Genomic DNA, 22,925 nt, shown 5'->3' with positions numbered 1-22,925 from the left:
GAACTGAATTTAATTTTTTATAATTTTTAAAAATTTCGAAAATTCAAATTTGGCCAATCAATAATATAGCCAATCAAAATCTAATTCAATCGAGATAAAACACTGATGTTTGAATTCTCATCATATTTTCAACCTCTCCAACTGTTTGAAGGTGGCTTTAAGTCACTCCGGAGTCTCCAGCGGATTTCTAAATTCACAGTTTGTGGAAAATTTTTTCACAACGACTCAAATAGAATTTAAGCCAGCTCTATACCCTCTCGAATTAGCTCAAAATTATAGTTCAGGCTCTTTCCGTCCATTTTGAAACTTTTTTTCAAAATTCATATCTTCCCCTCCTCCCAACAATTGATCTTTGAAGAAAGAAAGAAAGAAATTATTGAAGGTATAGATGATCAAAAGTTTTCTCCAATGTTTCTTTTGAACAGTTCTTTCGTGTTTTTTCAAAAATGTGAAAGATATCAAAAAATCAATAAAGTTCATATTAATTTTATTTCTCAAAAATCCTTGTGGTACCTACATTTCGAATTTGAAAAGAATCTGGTAAAAAGTTTTTTGGGGATGGCAATTTTTCATTATTTTCTTTTTTTTCGCGTTTCAAATATTTTAATAGAATTCGAACGTGATTCAAAACGTAGAGATATTTTTATTTTTTTTTTCAAGGGTTGGGTACCTATTAAAAAGCTAGTTGAATGTCGCTGATGCAGATTTGGTGAAAACGAGCGTAAGTTTTGGTGCAAAAGAGTTGAAGGGACCCTAATTGTATATATAGCTCCTTTCTCCCTGATTTCAAAGCAGTGCAAATTAAACTGACTTAATTTTTGAGAGTAGGTATAGGTAGGTACCCTACCTATATTGAATAAAATCTCGTTTTTCAAGAAAATTTTACTGAAATTCTGCTCAAAACGCTTAAAAGTTACATCCCTTCCTCTCACTCGATTCAATGTGTGAGTAGCACAAATAATATAAAAATTTGTGAATATTTTTTTCTCTCAATTTTGTAATTTTTCAATAAATTTTCATCCAGGTTGGTGAATACTCATTTTAATTATTTTTATGATTACCTTTAAGTACATAATAATATTTCTTAAATTAAATATTCAACTTACTTGTATTTGCTCTTTATTCGCTCTCAAATAAGCATTAATATGAGCTTGGGTTCTGAATTATTCTGACGTCTTAGGGGAATTCTTCTAGTTCATTTTTCAGACGATTATGAAGTAATAACGGTTTCAAGCATCACTTCAGATTGCAAAATTTACTTGATAATTTTTTTTCTCTAAATCAATTTTATGCTCAAAAAAGCAAACTGGATTGTGAGGCAGAAGATTTGAGTTGTTTTACATGTTTATTTAATTTTTTTTTTTTTTGTAAATTGTTAGCTCCAATATTATACAAAATATACATTTTTGAAAAAAGTACACCTTTATTTACATAAAATTTGTCAGACAAACACAAAAAAGATGTACTTCGATTGTATGGACTGTTCAAGTGCTGTCAATCTACCTGTATCTAAGTGAATTAACCTCGTGTAACTCGGTTTACCTTTTCTATTTTTTTTTTTTTTTTTTCATTCGTACCTAATATACCTATACACATACATACGTATAGTATGCTGATCGAATATGCGTATAAAAGGTTGAATTCTCGGTAACCAGTTTGTACTTCAAGATGTCTATTTATTCTTCTCCTTTTTTTTTTTTTACATACAAATCATTTTATTACGGTATCCGAAGAAAAGTACATTTGATTTGCTTGAATTGAATTTTTGTCGATAGATTCTATATACTCTACTCGGCGACCAACCAAACGACCGATGGTTGTTTATTAGTAAATCGAACATCGTTCTTGTACTTGTACATTTTCGAGTTTTATAGTCTAGAAGGTCTTGTCGATCGAGAAGATTCGACGTCACTCGTCGATTTAAATACATACGGAGACAAATAAATATGACTAGGAAAAAAAATACACGATTATATTTTCGAAGGCGCAGTACACGTAGACATATTTACAAATTTACACAATAATTAAAAACTAAATGACTGGAAGCTTATCGTATTTAAACATTTACATACGTAAAAAATCTTACCATATATGTTCGCTGAGTACATCTTATAAAATAATAAACGCAAAAATTAGGTCGCTTTCGTGGCATTTGCGATGAAAGAACGTACCGTACATTATATGTAGTACTTTAATATACGAATAAAAAAAAAAGAAAAAAATATCATCTAGGCCTATTTATGGGACTATGTCCACGTGCTCGATTTTAAAATAAGCGATTAGATGATTTTCTTTTTTTCTTTCATGGGTAACTAGACACGTGTAAGTCTTAAAATTATTGCACTTTTCCCTTTTACAAATATATCTATTATGTTCGAGTGTGGTGGCACGTCCGGAATGGTTTTTTTTTATTTGTATACTGTATTGAAAAGAATATTTATGTATTTGCATTCTATACTTTTTTTATGCATTATGGAAAATACCACTCTTGTATAGTTGAAAAAGTTTTATGAATTTTTTATCAAATATTATGTTTAAAGAGATTTTGATCAATTTTTATCTTCTCAAGTCGACTACTGAGTTTCAATTTTCTGGAAAAATACGAGTACTTTTTTTATAACATTATGCCTAAGCATGTTTCACCTCTCCATTTCTCCCCCTCATAGAAAAATTTTCAAAATAAGTAATTACTCCAGTAATTGGTAAATGAATGACACATGTGAATTGGGCACCCTTGAAAAAATTGTTTCACATTATTTCAACTAAAACCAATAAATATTATAGGCATTAAATAGAGAATTAATTGAAAAAAAATTATGATTTGTTAATTTTTGTTTATTAAAATTATTTTTAAAAGTATTTTTTTAAATAATTTTTTAATGAATAATTTTTCAAAAATTGATTGTTATTAGTACATATTTTGTTTCAGTGATAGCTTTAATCGTAAGTTCAAACTTATCTATGTTATTGCGGTATACATTATACCTATTCAAATCGAAAAACCTCGTTGCTACCATTGCAAGCACAAATATACAATGTACTATCGAATGGGTTGCAACGTTTTTTCGAAAACTGAAGGATCCAAAAAATCCGCTGAAGCTTCCAAAAACAGTAGCCTACTTTATGTATTTTGAAAAGAATGCTCGTAGGTAAGACATGACTTCTGTTTGATGAAACGAATACCATATTTTGATTATTAATTCAAGTTCTTTCTTTATTGTCGATCATACAAATAGGATGCATTACTGCATTTTAGGTACCTACTTTATTTTTATTAATTTTTTTCTTAAGAACGAGTGAAACGAACCAAATCCACGAAAAAGACAAATTACTATTCAAACAAAGTTATTCGAACAAAAATTGTCGCAACTTAAAGATTTAGACTCTCGTATTTTACATAGCTTCCTTTGATTTCACTCTGTTATCACGATTGGCAGAAGCGTTTTAGTACAGAATAGGGGGAATTTATTTTCTACCAAAATAGATACGTAATATCTCTACTTTTGGTGTGGGGGATTTGTGGTGGTAACTACTTATCACCAATGCACTTAGTTTCGTAAGATGTGTGAGAATTTTTTTCAGTGAAGCTCAATTGTTAAAAACTTTTCTAAATTTTCGGGGAAAAACAGAATTTTTTTGAAGGTTTGAAGGATTTTTCTGGCATAATTTCTTGAAGCTAGCTAAAAATATTCTCTTAGAAAATAGTCTGTCTCTAAAATTGAAGGCATTAAGTATAGCAGATGAAGAGATAAAATGAATTTTTGCTTGTCTGGAAAAATTGATTTTTTTTACTGCCTCTGCCTACCTTGACCTTCAAAGTAAACAAAATTTCAATTTTGGAAAATTTTATGGGACTTGGACTTGAAAGTTGAAAAAAAACTACAATATTTTTGAAATACCTATTTAAAATGTAAATTTAAGTACGAATTACGAGTGAATTAATGTAAGTTGAAATTGATGAAATTGCTGAAATTTAGACTATTGATGGATATCAAATTGTAGAAGTAATGACTTATGATTTTTTTTTTATAAGTCCCTCGTAATTTTTCAAAAGTGAAATTTTATTGACTTTGAACCTTGAAGGTCAATTTTGGTGCAATTTTTCGAGACGAGCAAAAAAAATTATTTTGTGAAATTGCCTATCTTTGAAATTTAAGGAATTATAGAACAAATTTTTAATTTAATTTGCTCATACTGCTGTACGTACCTACTGTCGACATCATTCAATTTTAGAGAATAATACTCGAACATTATATGTTCACCTTAGAAAGTTGTGCTTGTTGCCTAAAAAATTATTCAAAAATTTGTTTTTTTTTCGAAAATGAGACGTTTTTAATTATGTATTATCGAAGATGAAACTTTTTTAAAAATTACACACCTTACAATACGAAGTGCATTGGTGATAAATAGGATCCACTCGTTTCCGATTCACAGCGTCTATGTATCAGCTGTTGAAGATGATTTTTTTTTTAGTTGTTTAAGTATTATGATTCAATTCATGAGGGTATACTTTAATATTCAGCTCTACATCATGTATAGATCTACTTATCCGTACATGAAGTGTTATATGTATATGATTTTGAGTGGTAAAGAACTATTTTTATTTGTTTGTTTCATTTTCATTAATTTTTCGAAGGGAGGAAAAAACAAAAAGCCAAGTACATATAGGTACATGTTTGAGTAGAACTGACTTTTTATGAAAAATTTAAGAAACAATGTCATTATTTCAACTAAGTAGGTAGGTATGTTACATTATGGCCGACCGTTCGTTTTGTGCCCAGGTTACATATAAAAAGTAAAATGTGTGCCCAATTTACATTTTCCCTCAAAAAAAAGTTTGTTACAGTGATTTTCTATTTTTCTGGTTGAAATTTTCAAAAAATTTAATTACTAGTTTTATTTATTTAGGTGCATATTTATTATTTTAATTTTTTTTTAATCGTAGGAAAAATAAATTTTCTGTGCTTACAATTCTTTATTTCTTTGAGTAGGTACCTAACCTACCTATTCTACCACAAATTTCTGTAAATAAAGAAGGTTTCATTTTATAGCTTCTAAAAAGTCGATTTAGTTGGTAAATTTTGGAGAGAATATGGCGATTAGGTAGCTAAATATCCAAGGTTTCATTGTATAGGTACATTCCTAATATTTTTTAAATTACTATTTATTTTATTTTAAAAATCCACTATATAAGTTTTTCAAAATCGCGTTGATCACACTTTTCAAAACATATCCTTAGCTTGAATTCATTGTTGGTTCATCGAGTTAATTGCGGGATTCTGGCTGATTTGATTTTGATTCTTGTGTTTTTGATTTTAATTAGTCTTTGAGTGATTTGAAATTGTTTTTGTTATTTTCATTGATGTTTAATTTTTAAATTTTTTATTTTACCTATACAATTTTATTTCTCTTTTATTTACATATTTACCATTTTTGAAATAGAATTCATTTAACGTTGTGTTCAAATTGTTGATATAAAACTGAATTATTGTATTGTAAGATTCTAAGTCTCTGTTTCGTTTGAATGGCATAGGCGCCGCTGAGGTCAAATTTCTGGGGGGGGGGGGCTATAAAGGCAAATTACCAACAGTATATACATGCATATATTTTTTAACGTAATATATGATTTTAGTAGGGTACCCGAGTGCCTATATTCGTTCGTTTGCGTTAAAAACAGTGTTTCAAAATACATTCATTTTTGGTGCAAATAAAAACTTGAAAAAAGAAAAAAAAATGAAAATTTTAAAAACCAGAGCTCATCCAAAGGAAATTTTGGAGCTGCACAGTGCTGAGTTACTTCTAAAAAGTTTATCATTTACATTTTGCTTCAAAATTTTAAAGTTCAAAATATGATGGTTTTTTTTTTGAAAAATTCAAAAGCGAAAAAAAATAGCCCAAACGTTCTTGAAAATTAGTATTTCGAGAAGCAAGAAGCATGAAACAATGAAATTTGAATGACGATTTTTTTGTAAATGTAAGAAGGAAAACAGAAAAGCAAACGGCCCGAGCGAGAGGGCAAAACTTTCAAAAATCAGTCCTTAATTCTTTCAAGAGGTATACGATGGTTTTTTTTAGTTTGGTCAAAAGTTCATCACTGCTGATGTTTTCCTTGCAAAAGTCATTTTTAGAAGTCACTCAAATATTGAACTGATTTGCATTTTCCTAAAAAACCAGTCTTTTCGACTTTTCGAGATTTTCATTTTTTTTCAAGCATGTGATGACAGTAGTGTTTTTTTTAAAAAGAATGTTTTTTTACATAAATATGAATTCTGCTTGGGGGCCAATTTTGAGTTTGGTGGGGGGGGCACGGCCCCCCGGCCCCCCTGGTTGCGGCGCCTATGTTGAACTATGATACTTGGTATCGTTAATGAAGTATAAAATTACATTCAATGCATATTAAAAAAAAAAAAAAAAAATGTACCTACTGTCGTTCATTCAATTTCTTAAGGTAAAATAATTTTTTTCAAATTTACGAAGCCCCTTCAGTTCTAGAGTTAGGCAAAAAGTATGAATGACATTTTTTGATTGTCTTGATGTCCTCTACCCAAATTGCTAATCAGTTTTGAAAAAATTTTATTTATTTTTTTTTTAAACATTGGCAACCCTGAATTTCCAAAACAAGGCTCGTTTCAGAAAAAGTGAATATACCGTGTAGGTAGCCCCTTCATATGCTACATGTAGGCAACCGCTCGGTCCGACCGGCAACCAACACTTCTGACCAGTCCTTAGATAAATATCAGCAATACTTATCTTACGTAGCTTTTGATTTATAGTAGGTAAGTCAATAAATTTAGTTTTCAATCTGTGGTTTTCATTTCGAAAATTCGAGATCCTGTTGCCCTTTTTTTCATTATTTAACCCGTTATTCTTTATTCTAGAGAAAGTGTAATAAGACTGCATTCTCACCTTCTGTCTGGGTTTTCCTTTCACAAAATAGCTCGATATTCTTCGAAAATGTCAGTAACTTTTGAAAATCATTCTGGCTCGAGTTCGATCCTCTCAACTTCATAAATTTTTAGCCAGAAACTGATCTGATAAAATTTCAATCAAAATCCTCAGTGATATTTCCTCACTCAAAAGGGGGAAAAATCATTCAAAATGCAAATACCTACGATTATTATTTAAATACCAAAATCATCTATATAAAAAGACTTTCAACCCTTCTATATAATCAATGATCCTCGGATGTGCCACTGTAAATCGGATAAACTTATATTCGATCTTGATAAAATATACCCTCCGGTTATAAAACGGTCAATATTTATTAGAGATTCCATATCGATAAACTATATATGTACTATACCTAGTCGGGGATTATTTGGAAGACTTGGAACACCTCAGGGGGTACGGTTTAAAGATATTGAATGAACTACTGTTTGATTCTCGTGTACGTACACTTACCTACCTCTATGTCTATACGGGTCTTTATAGAGAGACGAGATGAGAGAACCAAAGACTTGGGGACTTGGACTCCATCAACATGTTGACAAAGTCACGCTTACCCTATCTACTTTACTATAGGTATATAACCATAAACGTCATACGCGATTATATGTAAGAAAAAGACAAATGTACCCAGACGAATGCAGAGATGAGAGAGAGAGAGAGAGAGAAAAAGGTGGCCCACGATGGTACCCAAGACCAGCCAGTGTCACGAAGAGAATATGTTCGAGGATTTAACTCGGCCGCGTAATAGACGTAAGAGCGTTTCAAAACTGGCTGAGAAATCACTTGTAAATTAACTTCATCTGTCGAAGCCGAGATATTTACTCGATCACGTTTTCGGTGTTTATTGGCTAAACTATCGAGTACTTGGGTTATTGATACGCTGCCGGGTATCGCCCGTTAATCTTTTCGTAATATAAATAAAATCATATACTGATACTCGCGTTTATAGGTTGGTGGTCGCGCGCGCCGTATAAAAGTCGAGCGAAAAAGCTCTCCTCGTGTACTATAAGTTTTTATCAAAGACCTGTGTGTATGTGTAAGCAGACTTTCTCCATATCTACCACCGGAGTCGCGACTATTGTGAAAATTTACTTCGTTTTTAATGCCCTAATGTGTGTGTACTGTGTATATACTGAAGATGAATATACAATACGTGAATACATGAGCATTAATTTAGGTTTGGGTACCAATATACTTACTCGTACCTGGTGGTATGACTGAGTATTATGTTATTTGGTATAGGTAGAGAATATTATTATGGTGTAATAATAATAAAACCCCATCAAAACGTTGTCACACCGGCTCCTTATAAAATTGTAAAATATCGCCACCGCGGCTCGGCTGCTGTGTAGTGTGTATATTCGATCTATATAATGGTAAGGTTAACCGATCGTAAAAAAATGATTATAATAAAACCCATAAAATTCGTACTGAACGTCAAAACTCCTCCCAAAAAACCACTTCCACAGATTATCGACATCCAAGGTTATAATTTATTTGTTTGATGTCTCTCTCACCATTTTACTTTTGCTTTCGTATTCATATAGGTACTTATGTCATACGTGTAGGTAAACCAAACCAAGTCGAAGAAATAAATTTACACGTAGAGGTTTTCCCCTCCCTCCTCCCACTTCCCACTTCTCTCGAAGCCATGTCATATGTGATGGTTGATGGTGTAACATAATAATGCATAAAAAGGGCACTTTTTTTCCAAATACTTCCCTTAATACCTATTCCTTAATAAATATTATAAATCATCGTAATTAATATTTCTCGGTATTGAGAGTTTCTTTTTTTAAGGTCGTAAAATATGCCTCGAGTGGAAAGGTATGGTATTTTTTTCTCTCTTATCCTATGGATTATTTAATATGTTCTCAGCGTGTGGATACTTTTATAACATAGTTTTTTTTTCAAATATTTTTACTAAAGGTAATAACGGGCTAGATTTTTCAAGTACCTAGTCGAATATTACGTCGTTGAGGTGAATTTAGTGCATACCTAGGTGGATTTTTAGAGTTTTTTTGGTCAAGTTTTTTATATTTTAGTTCTTTAGTGGAGAATTTTTTTTATTGGAACATTTTTTGTGAGGAGATGCTGAGCGTTCAAGAGGAATGAAAAAGGTGGAGGAAAAAATTGGGTGATTTTTTTCCCCTTTGAGTGTCCATTTGAATGATGCGATTTCTTTGCCACAAGCTTGGGTTCTCGATGAAAATTTTTTACGTGAAAATGATGGTAATAAAATAAGAGTACGTGCGATTTTTCTATAGACAAAGTTTGTATGAAATGTCATCAAATTGTGTAGAATGTATTCAAACTATGTGAAAATCGTGTCTCGACTGATTTTACGTTATTTCTTTCTGCGTATAAATAAGGCAAGCTTAATTTCCCTACTCAGAATTATCAAAAATATAAGAAAATATTCCAGAAAAACAAAAAAAAACGACCATTTAGTTATCTAGTGCAATTTTTTGATTTTTTTTTTTTTTTTTTGCTTCGTTCTACTGTAGGGATGTGTTCATTCAATTGTTTCCCTCTTCTTTTTGCAATGCGAGTAGGCACTTGATACTTTTCATAAAATAGGGAAGAAAAATCTTTGTACTTTTGCACGTAATTAATCAATCTCCTCCCCCTTCTCCGGCCACTGAAGCGCTGAATTTAGATAATGGCCTGGTGCTAAGTGTAAAAAATGAAAGTATTGTCCGTCTAATCTCGTATCATATAAGATAAATAATTGTGTCAATCACGTCTACGAAACCTAAAAGGAAATAATACGAGTAGAATGGTTTTCCTAAATCGAATTGAACTAATCTTGATTTTTCTGAAAAGAAATAATTTTTCAAATTGAACACACGTGTAAAAAGTGCACAGGTAGCTCATTAAGTTCACTTTTTCAAACATTTTGTATAAAATGAAAAAAATTTTCTCACGCAGATTTAGATGTGAAAATTTTTTCAAGTGGTGCCAATAAATCATCATTATGAAAACATAAACGAAAATATTAATTAATAAAAATTATGTTCTTTTATTTGAATTTTCAATTTATTTTGTACGATTTGAGTATTGGTAAATAATTTACTGAATGATGATTTTTTTCAAAAATGACTTGCCTTCAAAGGATGGAAAATTCGCGGTGAATGATTTTGAATAAAGTGTTGGTGATTCTTGAGTTATTTTTTAGATAATTCGTATCCTTTCATTACAAGGGTTTTCGATTAAATTGAGAGGAGGAGAAGGAGGAGGAGGGGGAAATGTAATCAAATATTGTAGAAAAGTTTTCAATTTTGAGTCATCGATGATTTTTTTGAATTATTGGAATACTTGGATAAAAATTTTGATAACTGTACTCACGAATAGGTACCTATTTTAAGAAGTCCATGATTTTCCCAAATTTAGAGTCAGTTTTAACTGTTTGCTAATTTTAAGACTTGTCGGATCAATTTGGAGAAAATAATTGAATAATTTTATTGAAAATTTGAACAAGTTCTTGGGAATCTCTTTCTTCTTTTGTGATTTCTTTTAGCCTGCCTTTTTACTTTTCTCTTTGAAATTTGTTTTTCTTTTGTTTTTTTTCTTCATTTTTTTCGGCCTGATTTTTTTTAGGAATTTTTCTAGCTTACTTTGTTTCCTCAACAAATTTTATTCACGAAGCTGGTCTTTAAACACACTAGTTTTACTCTTCAAAGTAAAGAAGCTGAAAGGGAGGGGAAATTTAAACTCATGCAGGTATCTTTTTTAAACTACTCGATGGAGATAAATTTTTTTGAAAAAAATCGAAGTTATTCTCGCGTTGGTATGGTTAAATTTCAGAGAGATGAGATTCCTATTGGGGGATGAAGGGTCTCATGATTTTTGACTTGAGTCGTGGGGAGCCTATAGGTGGACTCAGAGCAAGTCATTTTGACTTCCCTCCATTAAAAAAATTACTTCTGGAAAAACGATAGAATTAAATCAATTGACACGATTTTTAAAAAAAATTTAAACTCGAAATTGAAATTTTTTTAGGTATAAATTTTGAAATTTCAACACTGTACGAGTCGTAAATATTTTTCATTCATCTCAAGCCCTTAATTTCAGGTGCCTTTAAAGAATCAGAGTTCGAGGCAAATTGCCTTCTTTACCCTCTTTTCTCTAAAGCTCTGAACTGAATTTTTCAACTATTGAACTTTTCAACCTGATCATGGAATGTTTGATATGTTTAAGTTTGCCAAAAAAAGTTTTTAATTCGATTTGTGCATTCGACTCAAAAATTATTTCCGTTCATGGTCAATTCTTGGATTTGGCAAAAAAATTGGGTCGTTCTTCAAAGAAGTCGTCGTTTAAAAATAACTGTGCTCTCGTATTTATAGATATACTATGTAAATTGACTCCAGGGTTTTTATGAAAAGTAGCACGAAAGAGTTGTCTTTGATGTCTTTGCCTCCCCCCCCCCACCCAAAAAAAAATACTAGAATCATAATTTAATTTTGCCTTTTTTTAAAAAAAAAACTTTCCATAATTTTACTCGAAATTCTTACTCCCTCTTCCTCCTCTCAAAACCATGACTAGGTATGCAATTTATTTTTCCAAAGATTCAAAATTGAAGGGCCTGATGGAAGAAGGGCCTCCTCGGAAAAACATAGTTTTGAGAAAAACGCGTTTAAAGCTTTACTTTTGTTGCCAATTAAAAAATACTCAACGTATTGATTTGTGGTTGGAGTTTTTTTTTATTTGAAGTGTCAGCAACAAGTATTGACCATCACCTGCCAAATAATTTATCCACATATTCGAAAAAAATGAGATTTAAAAACTCGCGTCGGAGGCCCTTCTTCCATAAGTTGATTTTGATTTTCATTAACTTCATCTTTTAACGTGGTTAAATCGAAAACTAAGCATTTTAGAAAAAAACTAATGACATTAAGTCGATTGGAAATTTAATTCTCTACAACTTTGATTACTTGAAATTTTCGTAGGATGCTTCCTTTCACCTCCAGATCAATTTTTTTCTATAAGCTGATTTTGATTTTCATTCAAATTCATCTTTTACGTGATATAAATCAAAAACTAAGCATTTTAGGAAAAAAGTAACGACATCATGTCAATTGGAAATTTAATTCTCTACAACGTTAAGTACTTGAAATTTTTGTAGGATGCTTCCTTTCGCCTCCAGATCAATTTTTATGAAACTGTAACAGGTACCTACGGTATGGCGGTACACCGATTGAGATGTTTTATTCAAAGAGATATGAATAAAACATCACGTAGCTTGCTCTAGGAACATGATCATGAACTGAAACTCACACCAAAGGTAGTAAAGACTTCAAGGAACTTAAATCACCAAAAGCCGGAAAAAGGGCCTCCGGCCGAGGAGGCCCTTCTTCCATCAGGCCCTTCAATTCTGAGTTGAATATTCCACACAGTGCTTTTTAATTAGTCCATTTTTCGACATATTCGAAGATATTCTCAATTATTTGCTGTTTAATTTTTTCGAATATTTTATGAATTCATTAAAAATAGGTACTTAAAAAAACCACTGGTCGAAAAAATTTCAAAATTTTTGATTTTTATCTAGGTATGTAATATAGGTATGATTTTTTTGTATTTTTTTTTAAAAAAAGGTACCTAATGTAAAAATTTTTTTGACAAACTTTTTTTCAATGAAAATTTTTTAATTGATCCACCCCTTGATTGAAACTCTAAATTTTACCGCCTATTAAAAAATTGCATTCCTATTCTAGAAGAAGTGTCCTAGAGGGGTTGAGACTGTATATTATTATAGATCTGATTCTAATCAGAGATATTTTTTAGAATAAAAACAGGAATATTTTCTGTGCGTCGAAGTGATGCTTACATAATTCACTATGCAGTTTCAAAATTATGATTTATTCGACAGAATGACTCGTAAATTTATTACAATTAACCAAATTTAATTTAGTAATGAGCATTTTAAAACGTCATTATCTACATGGTATGCTGGAGAACGAAGATGTACCTAATGGTGAGAGTGAAAAGCCTACAGAATGTTTCATGAAGTGAAAATATTGAAAATGAAAGTACGAGGAAGTGGTACCTATGGATGAGAATGGTTTCAATTTGGTTGCAGTTTTCGTGACCCTGATTTATTCCAAATTTTAGACAATTTTATGAGCTAAAAAGTTTGTAATTTTTATTCTTCGCCTCTTTTTCTATAACCCAATCATCTGTAATTTTTTTAACCGAGGGGCAAGTTTGTAGCTGGGTAGTTATAATGTAGGTACTTGAGAAATGTAAGTTTTTATTAATATAAAAAAACTGGAGTTTTGTTTGTTACGTAAATTTTTTTTCATTTTTTTTTTAATATTTTTTCCTTGAACGTTTTTGTCTTTTTTTTCGAAAAATTGATTATTTGGTAAAAAATTACGTGACTTTGCAAGTCAATTCTCATCGATAACGAGTTACTTTAAAAGTTCAATACATAAACTAAAAACAAAGCATTTTCCTAATAAGTATACTTAACAGAAACGAGATTTTAAAAATCGTCAATTTTTCACTAGACGTACTTACAATTTTTTTGGGGAAAACAAACAAAAAAAAAGAATAACGACGTCGTACGTACGTATTTACAATTCACAACCGAATACACAAAAAAAAATATTTTACTTAAAATAAATAATAATTTATCTAAGTATTTAAAAAAAACACTCAACGCACCTTGACATCAAAACTAAAAAAAAAACATCGACGACAGTAAAAAAAATAAAGAGAGACGCATACAAGACATGAAAAAAAAAGAAAAAAATACTCTAACTTTATATACAAACACCGGGCACTAGGGAATAAAAAATCAGATCCTCGGTTAGCTTAGATTGGCTATATAATTCAAGCTTTCAAAAGTGTACTCACTTTCATCGAAATTAATTTCAGGTAAACAACTATCTAGCGAATTCGAGCAGCCGGTATCGGACGCGCAGACGAAATCCGATATAGTAAAATCTCCGGATAAGGGTAACGCGCCACTCGTGCATATATCCAGATCACTATGGGGTGAAATTTGCCCGGTGAAATCCGAAGGCGATAAAAGCTGATCGGAAAAATCGGTAGAAAACGAATGATCGCTGAAGGTAGGAGGTGTCAGCGATTGATCGCTCATAGTATCGGCCACCGTGGACGCGTATTCGCTGAAAAACGATTCGCCGTCTGATTCGGTATCCGTGGTATCTGTCAGTATGTGATTTAAAGCTGTGATATATTTCATGGCTAGCCTTAGGGTAGATATTTTGGTTAATTTTTCATTGTTGTCGGCTTCGGGAGTCAGATGGGGCAGAGCTCGACGTAATGCTTCGAATCCTTCGTTAATTTCACGCATTCGGCTGCGTTCGCGAGCATTGGCAGTTTTTCTGCGATATTTACTCAATGGGGCTGGTTTCTGTTTAGGGCGTTTTTTCGTCTTACTGCGAGGTTTCCAAGCTTCGAACTCTTCGTCTTCGCGTTGTTTCGTTATCGTTCTCGGACGTAGGGAATATTTTTCGCATTTTTCCACATTCGTGTTATTGTTGGAATCGGCTGCTAGGGCGATCTGGCCGCCGCAATTTTCCATCATCAGAGTTTCCAGTATAGACATTTTTTTTGTTGCCAAGTTGATGAGAGGTATAGGTACGTAAAAAAAATTGCAATGTGAAAAAAAAGGTTAAAACCCGTTCACTAAATTCTTTCGAACAACACTGTCACATTATCGCGTAATTATTCGAATCGCGCAAAGTTTTCGACGATTTGAATTTTTTCTATTTTCGAATTATCGTACACGAGCGTTTAAGTCACCGAAGAAAAAACGTACAATTTGACCGGTCGACTCGATCGGTTAAGCTATGGTTATCTACTAAATGAAAATACAACCCGGTCGAGCCACTTGAGATGACTATAGGCACGCGATACCCAACATCACTATACACTGGACGGTGAGAGAGGTTGTCCAGAAACCCGTATTTTGCATACGCGCCCGGGAACACTCCCCTCTTCACCGCACCGCGGTACGTGACAGCACTGGAGGAAGCCAGCCTCTTACCGAAGTCTTGTAACAGGCTATATTTTATGGTTTTTTGGATTTTTTGGGATAAACGAAGGGGTTTGGGTGAAATTTTAATAGAACTTGATACGAAGAGATTGAAATTTGCTATCGATTGGTGTAAAATTTTTTGAATTTCGTGGAATGATAACGATTTTACGAGTATTTTAATTTTAGAATTTTTACCAAGCGTTTAATTTAAATTGAAATTACTCGAAATTCTCAACGAACACTTGTGTGCTTTAAAAAACCAAAATGTTCTGAATCTTATTCTCTACGACATGGTTCTTTATTCAAGACTCTAGCAGTTATTATTCGAAAGTTGCTGAAGTTCAAAGTTACAAATAGTGAGCTATTGCAATGTAAGTACATATATCTTGTTATCACAAGAATGTACTTAAGCGGCTTTTATAACTTTAGATTTTGAAAATTTTTGAACCATACAAGCTAGCTCTTCGAATAAATAGCCATATTAAAGAGAATAGAATTCTGAACATTTTTGTTTTTTCTGATACCCATGAGTCAGATTTCTATAGTATGGGTGCAACATTTAAATATTTTGATGATTTTGTTATACGTGATTCCGAATTGGAATTATTGGCAATTTTATTAATTAACCCAGTGTTGAACTGACAATAAGATTATTTTAATACCTATACCTACATATTATTATTTTTTTTTTTTTAATTTACACAAAATGATTTTTTAACGTTCCAATGGTGCTAAAAAAATCGACTCGTGTGATAAAATTTCTGCCGCATATTTTTCTTCGAATAATTACATCATTCATTTGGACTGGATAGGATCAGTAAAATATATGAATCTGTACCACGTGTTCCTGCTACTGTAGCTAGAGCAACTTCCACATCGTAACGATTAAACCCACGGTATATCTGGAGAGTGGAAGGCGTAATTCGCCAGACTATTCGTGACATGAAATGAAGCTGGCAGACACTTCACTTTTTTGAAACTTGATTAAAAGTAATTAACTATGTTTAAATGAATGATAAGCTTACATATTGATAAGAAAAATGATCAAACGTTTCGAAGCTTTCAAAAGTCTGCATCCAACAGATCAGTGTCTGTTTTGGTCTTAAAAAATGTTGAGCAGACTCTCGGTGCAAAAAATATCTCGGGTGGGTTGGGATGGGGGGGGGATACAAAAAAATTTTTGAGATGATTTTACATAATGCGAGTATAACTAACCTTTTGAGTTTAATTAGGTGAGAGTGTGGATTTCTCCATCTTACCCTTATTAAGGTTTTTTTTCTCTTTTTACCTACTTTTATGATATTTTGAGTATTTTTCATGAAATTTTTGATTGGACCTGTCCACAGCCCCCAGCACCTCCCCAAAAGGGGTAACCCAAAAAAATAGTTATATTCGTGTGATAGGTACATGAAATAGTATGTTTTCGATATCGCTGAACACGAATATAGCCATAGTTGTTTAAATTGACCTCACTCATGGCTCCCAGAACTTCCCCCAATAGGTAAAAGTCCAAAAAAATTGTTGGGGGCCGTGGATATGGTCCTATCAGAAATCTGATATCATATTCGTGTTCATCGTCACCAAAAACATACAATTCGATATATCACATGCCCCAGATTTTCTTTCGAATGTTTCGCCCAAAATTGGGGGGTGGGGGGTGCTCCCCCTCCATTAAGAGATCCCATCTCAAAACTTGAACATTTCAAAAACCATCAAAAGGCACATCTAAGGAAATTTTTTCAAAATTTTAAATGGTAGCTCCCACTTACAGCGGCATTTTAAAATTTGAACTTTCGATTTGAAAGTTCAACTTTCAACTTTTGACAATTTCAAAATGCTTAAAAAGTTCTAAACGCAATGCCCTTTCGAACTGTGAAATCAGTTTTGATCAAAGTATCATAATTTTGGAGAAATGGGCTGCTGAAGTTGAGTACCTTGAGGCAATGTGAAAATAATGGAAGACCCCCCCCCCACCCGCCGAGGGGGCTGGGACCAAACTAATTGTGGGGTTCTTACTTACTGGGTGGGTATATAATATTGTAAAAAAAATTTGAGTGAAATCGAAAGACATGACTCAAAAACGTTGGTTGAGTTGACGTGGAATGACCACCACCTTAATTTTTCTGTTTCAGGTGAGCACAAATTTACTTCCAAAAATGATAGAATATGAACTCGCGTATGAGAAAAAGTAAGTAATTTTTATAATCCTTTTGTGAAAAGTTACGTAAGTCACTTTTAAACCTGTGACCTTTGATTTTCAATGGCAAATCAAAAAAAAAATCCTAAAATCACGGAATTTGAAAATCATCCGGAATAATGAATTGAGGGGAACTGATTTTCCAAATACGAATTTGAAAACAATAGATAAATTTTTTGAGCTCACAAACGATTTTGATTTTCAATGAATTTTTGAAAAACCGAACTTGGGTCAAAAAATGGAAAAAAATCAAAATATTAACAAATAGACCAAAAGAGCTGAAATTTAGTGTGTGCCCTGTTTTCGACCCTCCAAATCGATTGGAAACGGTTTCAAACCATTCTGAGTGGTATTTCTGGAGCACCCTTGCAGATTTTTGAAAATTGAAATTTTCACAACATTTTACCAACCTAATAAACCAAATCTAAACCCTTCTAGCCACGGGTGTAATAATCGTGCAATTATAAACACCCAAAAAAAAAAAAAAAAATTTACCTAATTGAGTTGTTGAAATTAAATTTCCTTAGTACCCCATTTTTAATATACAAAAGAGTCGATTGGAGGTGGTTTCTGGCTGTTCTGGAGCCTTCGGGTATATTTTGGAAATTTCAGATTTTCTAAAAAGTGGACTGAAAACCGTCCAAATTAACTTTAGCCTTATTTTTTTCAAAATACAGAGTATATCTAACAGGTACCTAGTGAAGAAATTGAAAAATTCAAACTTGCAACAAAAACCTTAAAATTATTGAAAGAATTGATTGAAATTAAGAAATACTTCGTACACGAATTTTCCTTTAATTTCAAATTTTGAAATTTGACCTGTGAAAAATTTGGCTTTGTTAATTTTTTTGTGTGTGGGGATGGGGGTTGATTGATGAGCTTTCTAAAAATTTGGTTGAAGACAAGTAGTGAAAAAAGTAGCGTTTTTTTCAAAAATAATTCTGTTAGATACCACGTTTAATTTTTTCCTCTTTTTCAAGAACTCGACCAGGGAGGTATCCCAACCGGTAATAAAATTTGAACTTAACTAAGCTAAATTGAAAAAGCATGCAAACATACATCACCAATCAAAATTTCGAACGCTCAAGAGCATTTTTTTATTTGTGATGAATTTTTGAAAATCTGTGGGCCAGAAATGCGAAAGAATTAAAATTTCAACAAATTTATTTGCAGAGCTGAAATTCGATTAGATTTTAATATAGGACCCTACAAATTGATTTGAAACGTTATGAACTGTTTTGAGTTGTTTTGGAGTCTCCGGCAATTCCTAAAAGCGGAAGTTTCCAAAAAAAAAAAACCAGTTTATTCAATCAAGTTTTAAAGCTGAAAGGGTAAGGGTATTCCTAAATGAGATAGGCGAAATGACCCTGTTTCCAGATTTGGAATATTATGATGGATTATTGTTGAGTACATACCTCCAAAAAAAATTTTGGAGCGAAAATTCTTCTGACGTTATCAAACAATTCTAATATTTTTTGTAAAAACGAACAAAAAACTCTGTTGTTGGATAAAATTTCAAAAATTCCTATTTTTGCTAAAATTATCAAAAAATCTCAATTTTTTGTAAATATTGCCAAAAAATTTTGCCAAAATGTTCAAAAAATCTTATCGACATACGAACAATCGTCTAAAAAGTCTCATTTTTGCCAAAATTGTACAAAAGTTTCTTTTTTAAAAAAATTGTTTAAAAAGTCTTAATTTTTGTCAAAATTGCCAAAAAAGTGCTGTTGTTTACCAAAATTGTCAAAAAATACTTAAAGTCCCAATATTTTTTGCATAATGATCAAAAAACTTTGTCAATACCCAAAATTCCGAAAATTCCTGATTTTTCCAAAATTATCCTAAGAAGTCCTTGTTATGTTTTTTCCAGAATTGTCTGCGAAGTTCTGTATTTTTGCCTAAATTGTCAAAAAAGTCTCGTTCATGTCAAAATTGTAAAGAAGTTCCTTTTTTTGTCAAAATTATAAGAAAATTCTCACTTTTGTAAAAATTGCCAAAAAAACTCTAGCTTTTTTCCAAAATGTTCAAAAAATCCTGTTGCCAAAATTGGCAAAAATTCTTGCTTTTACCAAAATTATCCTAAAAAATCCTGTTTTCTGCCAAATTGTTGTCAACATCAAAATTACATTTTTTTCATGGTTATCAAAAAAAACTGTTTTTTTTTTTTTTGCAAAAATAAATATCTAAATTATCGGGGAGAAAAAAACTTCTGCTTTTAGCCAAAATTTTCAAAACTCATGCAATATTTCCTCCGGCATGAATTTTTCCGAATGTGATTTTCAAAAATTCACTAAAACTTAAAAAGTGCACTTTCAGGACGGGAAATTTTTTCTGGCAGTGTATTTTTTTATATTCGTTTGTTTTAGCTTTGTGCGGTTTAAAAGCCCGGAACTGACTTTTAAAAATTGATAGAATTGTAAAATGAGCATTAGGAAGGACATCTTTTTACGAGAACTTTGACAAACCTATGCGGAAACTTTGGATACAATTTTCATCATCTGAGACCTCAAACCATTAGTTTCCGAAAATCAATCAAAATTTTTCTTCAACCAACTTTTCGTTCATGAAATTATTCCCAGTCATCGTTCTCGTATAGGTAACCTTTAAAAATGAAATTTAGGCGTCACGAGAGGCAACCAAACCAGCACCAGGCGCCACTCGACGACATCAAAAACCACAAAAACGTCACCATCTCTTTATAGAGAAAAAAAATAACCGCGCATTTAACGAGGGATTCCCATACAAATTGTACGTTTTTTCTGCTTTAATATTAATGAATGGACCACGAAGCGTGCGCGTATCTTTTACATAATTAATCGTACCGCAAACGTATAATTAATCCCGAGGCCGTATCAAACCCATTTTCGGTATTATACGAGGAAAAAAATATTGTAATCATGTCACAGTACAGATACAAGATACAAGATACAAGTTCGTTGTAGTAATAATAAAAAATAAAATAAACATCTTTCTAAAGAGGATGACTTAACGTCCGGTGAGTGAGTTGATCATTTTATACAATGATGTCATTGCATAAACAAGCGCGAAACTAAATAAAAAAATATCATTAGAATAATAGAATATTAAAATTCATTCAACCGACTTATTAATAGTCAGGCGCCAGATAACGTAACCAAATATTATACTTTTACTCGAGAGGCGAGTTTCTTTGGACAAGAAAGTGTACCTACCTAACCTATAAGAAGAAACATCGAGCGAGCAGCGATGAGACATGAGAATGATTGATGTGCTAATTGAGCAGCACGAGCAGGATATATTACGTGATGAAAAGACGAGTGAATCTTTTGAGCTTTATTTTTTCTTACTTTGTATAATTTTTCATCGTCGAATTTGATGCAAATTTAGTAAAATAGTTATTTTCACGGATCAGGAGGATTGATTCGTAATTTTAAGTCAAATTCAAAAATTCAGAATCCCATGAAATGATCTAATAGAAGGGGAAAAAACGTGATTGAAAGATTAATTTTACGATTGAATAATACGAGTAGAAAGTTGTTGTTGTTTTTTTCTCGACATGAATATCTTATAGCTAGAAGATATAGGTATTGACAAATTTCCGAGAAATTAAATACTCTCGCAAGTCGATCGACGACGAAGAATCGAGAATGAGAATAAATGATCATGTAAAACAGAAGGTACACGTTATTGACTATTACGACTCGGCGGTAGGTTTGCGGTTTCGGCCAAACTTCGTCATTTCCTGAGAATGCAAATATTTCGACAACTAGCACCCAGCCTTAGCTCTCTATCTTCCCTTATGATCCTGGGGCGTAATTTTGTAAGTAAAGGTCGCACCCACAATTTGAACCTAATTTGCATGACGCGGCGACGCGACGATTACTTGTCGATCGAACAACGACGACGAGACGTTTTATGGACTTTATCCGAATAAAAAACTTTAAATACATGCCTCACACAATTTATATAAATGTATTACTATCGAATACGAGTTCGATTATAAAGCACCAAATTTTTGGGCGCTAATGAAATCTACACGAGTTCTCTTTGTTATACTCGTAAATTTATTGTTATTCGTTCGCTGAACGGTGGAGAAAATTTTTGAATTAATGAAGCCTTACCGATTATACATCGATGTAGCTACTTTTCCACCATAATAAAATGTCACCAAACAAATTTCATTCTAATAACTAAATTTCGGCTTCAAAGCGAGTCTATTAAATTATATAGGTGTAGATCTTTTTTAAATATAAAGTGGGTGGTCGAAGATTTTTTTCTTATTAAAATCGTTTAAAATTTATTATAAATAATAACTTTTTATGTGTATTCGAGGTGTGATGTTGCGAGCTCGTGAAAAGGCTTTATTTGAATTAGTTCTTCTTATAATAATACGAGTATACGTATTCATTTTGAATACGATTATCTACGTGTGAAAGTTATTTTCGCGGTGGCTGCTGCCGAGTTTACAAGAGTTTGTGAATGTTTTCCACGACTAGGTATTTTGTCGTTTGAATAGAATTTTTGATTCGAATTAACGAGTTGTTTCATGTGATATGCTGTTCGGAATGGATCGATTTTTTTTTTTTTGAATGAAAATTAAATTAGAAATATGAAACTCGATTAACTATTCTTTCAAAATAATGTATTTTGCGAACGCGTGGTTTTTTAAATTTTTGTGTTTTGATGACTTTTCCCATCATACTCTAAGAAATCGGCAGGCACGGCTGGGTTGGTTGCAGGCCTCTGGTGAATGCGCCGAATGAGGCCCTCAAAATCCACCCCCCTCCCCCACAGAATCTTTCTCCTGCTGTTTTTTTGTTTCGATACTTGAATACGAGTTGTACAACTGTTTTTTTTTAAATTTTTTATTCACTTTTGCAAAAATGAGTAAATTTGACAAAAAAAAACTATAGTTTTTTGTGGTGGTGAGGGGTGAAGCCGGAAAGGAGGGTGTTGATTGAAAATTTGCCAGACTGATATGAGAGAAAAATACCAATTTTTTCGAATAAAATTACGAGTTTTTATAAACTATTGTTATTTTTATTTTTGAATGTATGGAAGTTTCTAACTGGATTTTTTTTAGTTTAGAGATGAAAATCGGGTCGAGCGAAGCAAGGGCAAAAGCTTTCGAAAACTCAGGTTTCGAGAGGTAAACACAATGTTTTTAATTTTTAAAATAAAATGTGAAAAGACCGGAATGAAGCGAGGGCAGTGCTCGCACTCAATTTTTCCTCCAAAAAAGTAATTTTGTAACCGAAAATGTTCGAAAAAGCAACCAAAAAAAATAATTGAAAAGTTGCCAGAAAAGGTGACAAAATGCTAGAAAACATTTTAATACCTATTACAGAAAATAAGCACCAAAAAAAAAACAAAAAATTACAAATTGAAACGTATTATTTAATTTTGAAAAGTTGGAATACAGAAGAGTGATATTCCAAAACTCGCTTTGTCCATTTTCACAACTTTTCAAATCAAATCAAATCAACTTTATTTTTTGCAATAGGCAGCATTGCTGCATTTACAAAGTCGACTTATGTACTAACAGTGTAGGAAATGATTAAGATATAAAGAAACAAATAATAAGATTAAATAATATGAAATGAATGCGCCATGTACTGCATTATACAGTTATAGAATTAGCACAATATTTAAATAGACGCCTGCAATGAAAATAATAGAAAATAAAATAATAAAAAATAAAAATAAAAAAACGACATAATTGTAATAAATCAGAAAAAAGTACATTATAGTTAAAGAAAGTGAGATGTTTTGAACATTTATAAAAATTCTTAG

At 32.0% G+C, this 22,925-nt stretch overlaps 1 protein-coding gene across 1 annotated transcript; it reads right to left on the bottom strand.

Annotated features, from left to right (window-relative positions):
* Positions 1-1,951: 1,951 nt before the first annotated feature.
* On the bottom strand, positions 1,952-14,799 carry LOC135835397 (helix-loop-helix protein delilah-like). The gene has a single exon (XM_065349632.1). It carries the CDS (start codon positions 14,522-14,524, stop codon positions 13,760-13,762), a length of 765 nt encoding a protein of 254 aa, XP_065205704.1. The 5' UTR covers positions 14,525-14,799; the 3' UTR covers positions 1,952-13,759.
* Positions 14,800-22,925: the final 8,126 nt, after the last annotated feature.

Source organism: Planococcus citri, chromosome 2 (assembly GCF_950023065.1).
Source record: "Planococcus citri chromosome 2, ihPlaCitr1.1, whole genome shotgun sequence".
Classification (NCBI taxonomy): Eukaryota; Metazoa; Arthropoda; class Insecta; order Hemiptera; family Pseudococcidae; genus Planococcus; species Planococcus citri.
Note: the sequence above shows the minus strand (reverse complement) of the source record. Positions and strands in the feature narration are given on the sequence as shown.

Bases quoted from the DNA above. Each gene is read 5' to 3' on its own strand.
- LOC135835397 (XM_065349632.1), bottom strand. From the start codon at position 14,524: ATGTCTATACTGGAAACTCTGATGATGGAAAATTGCGGCGGCCAGATC.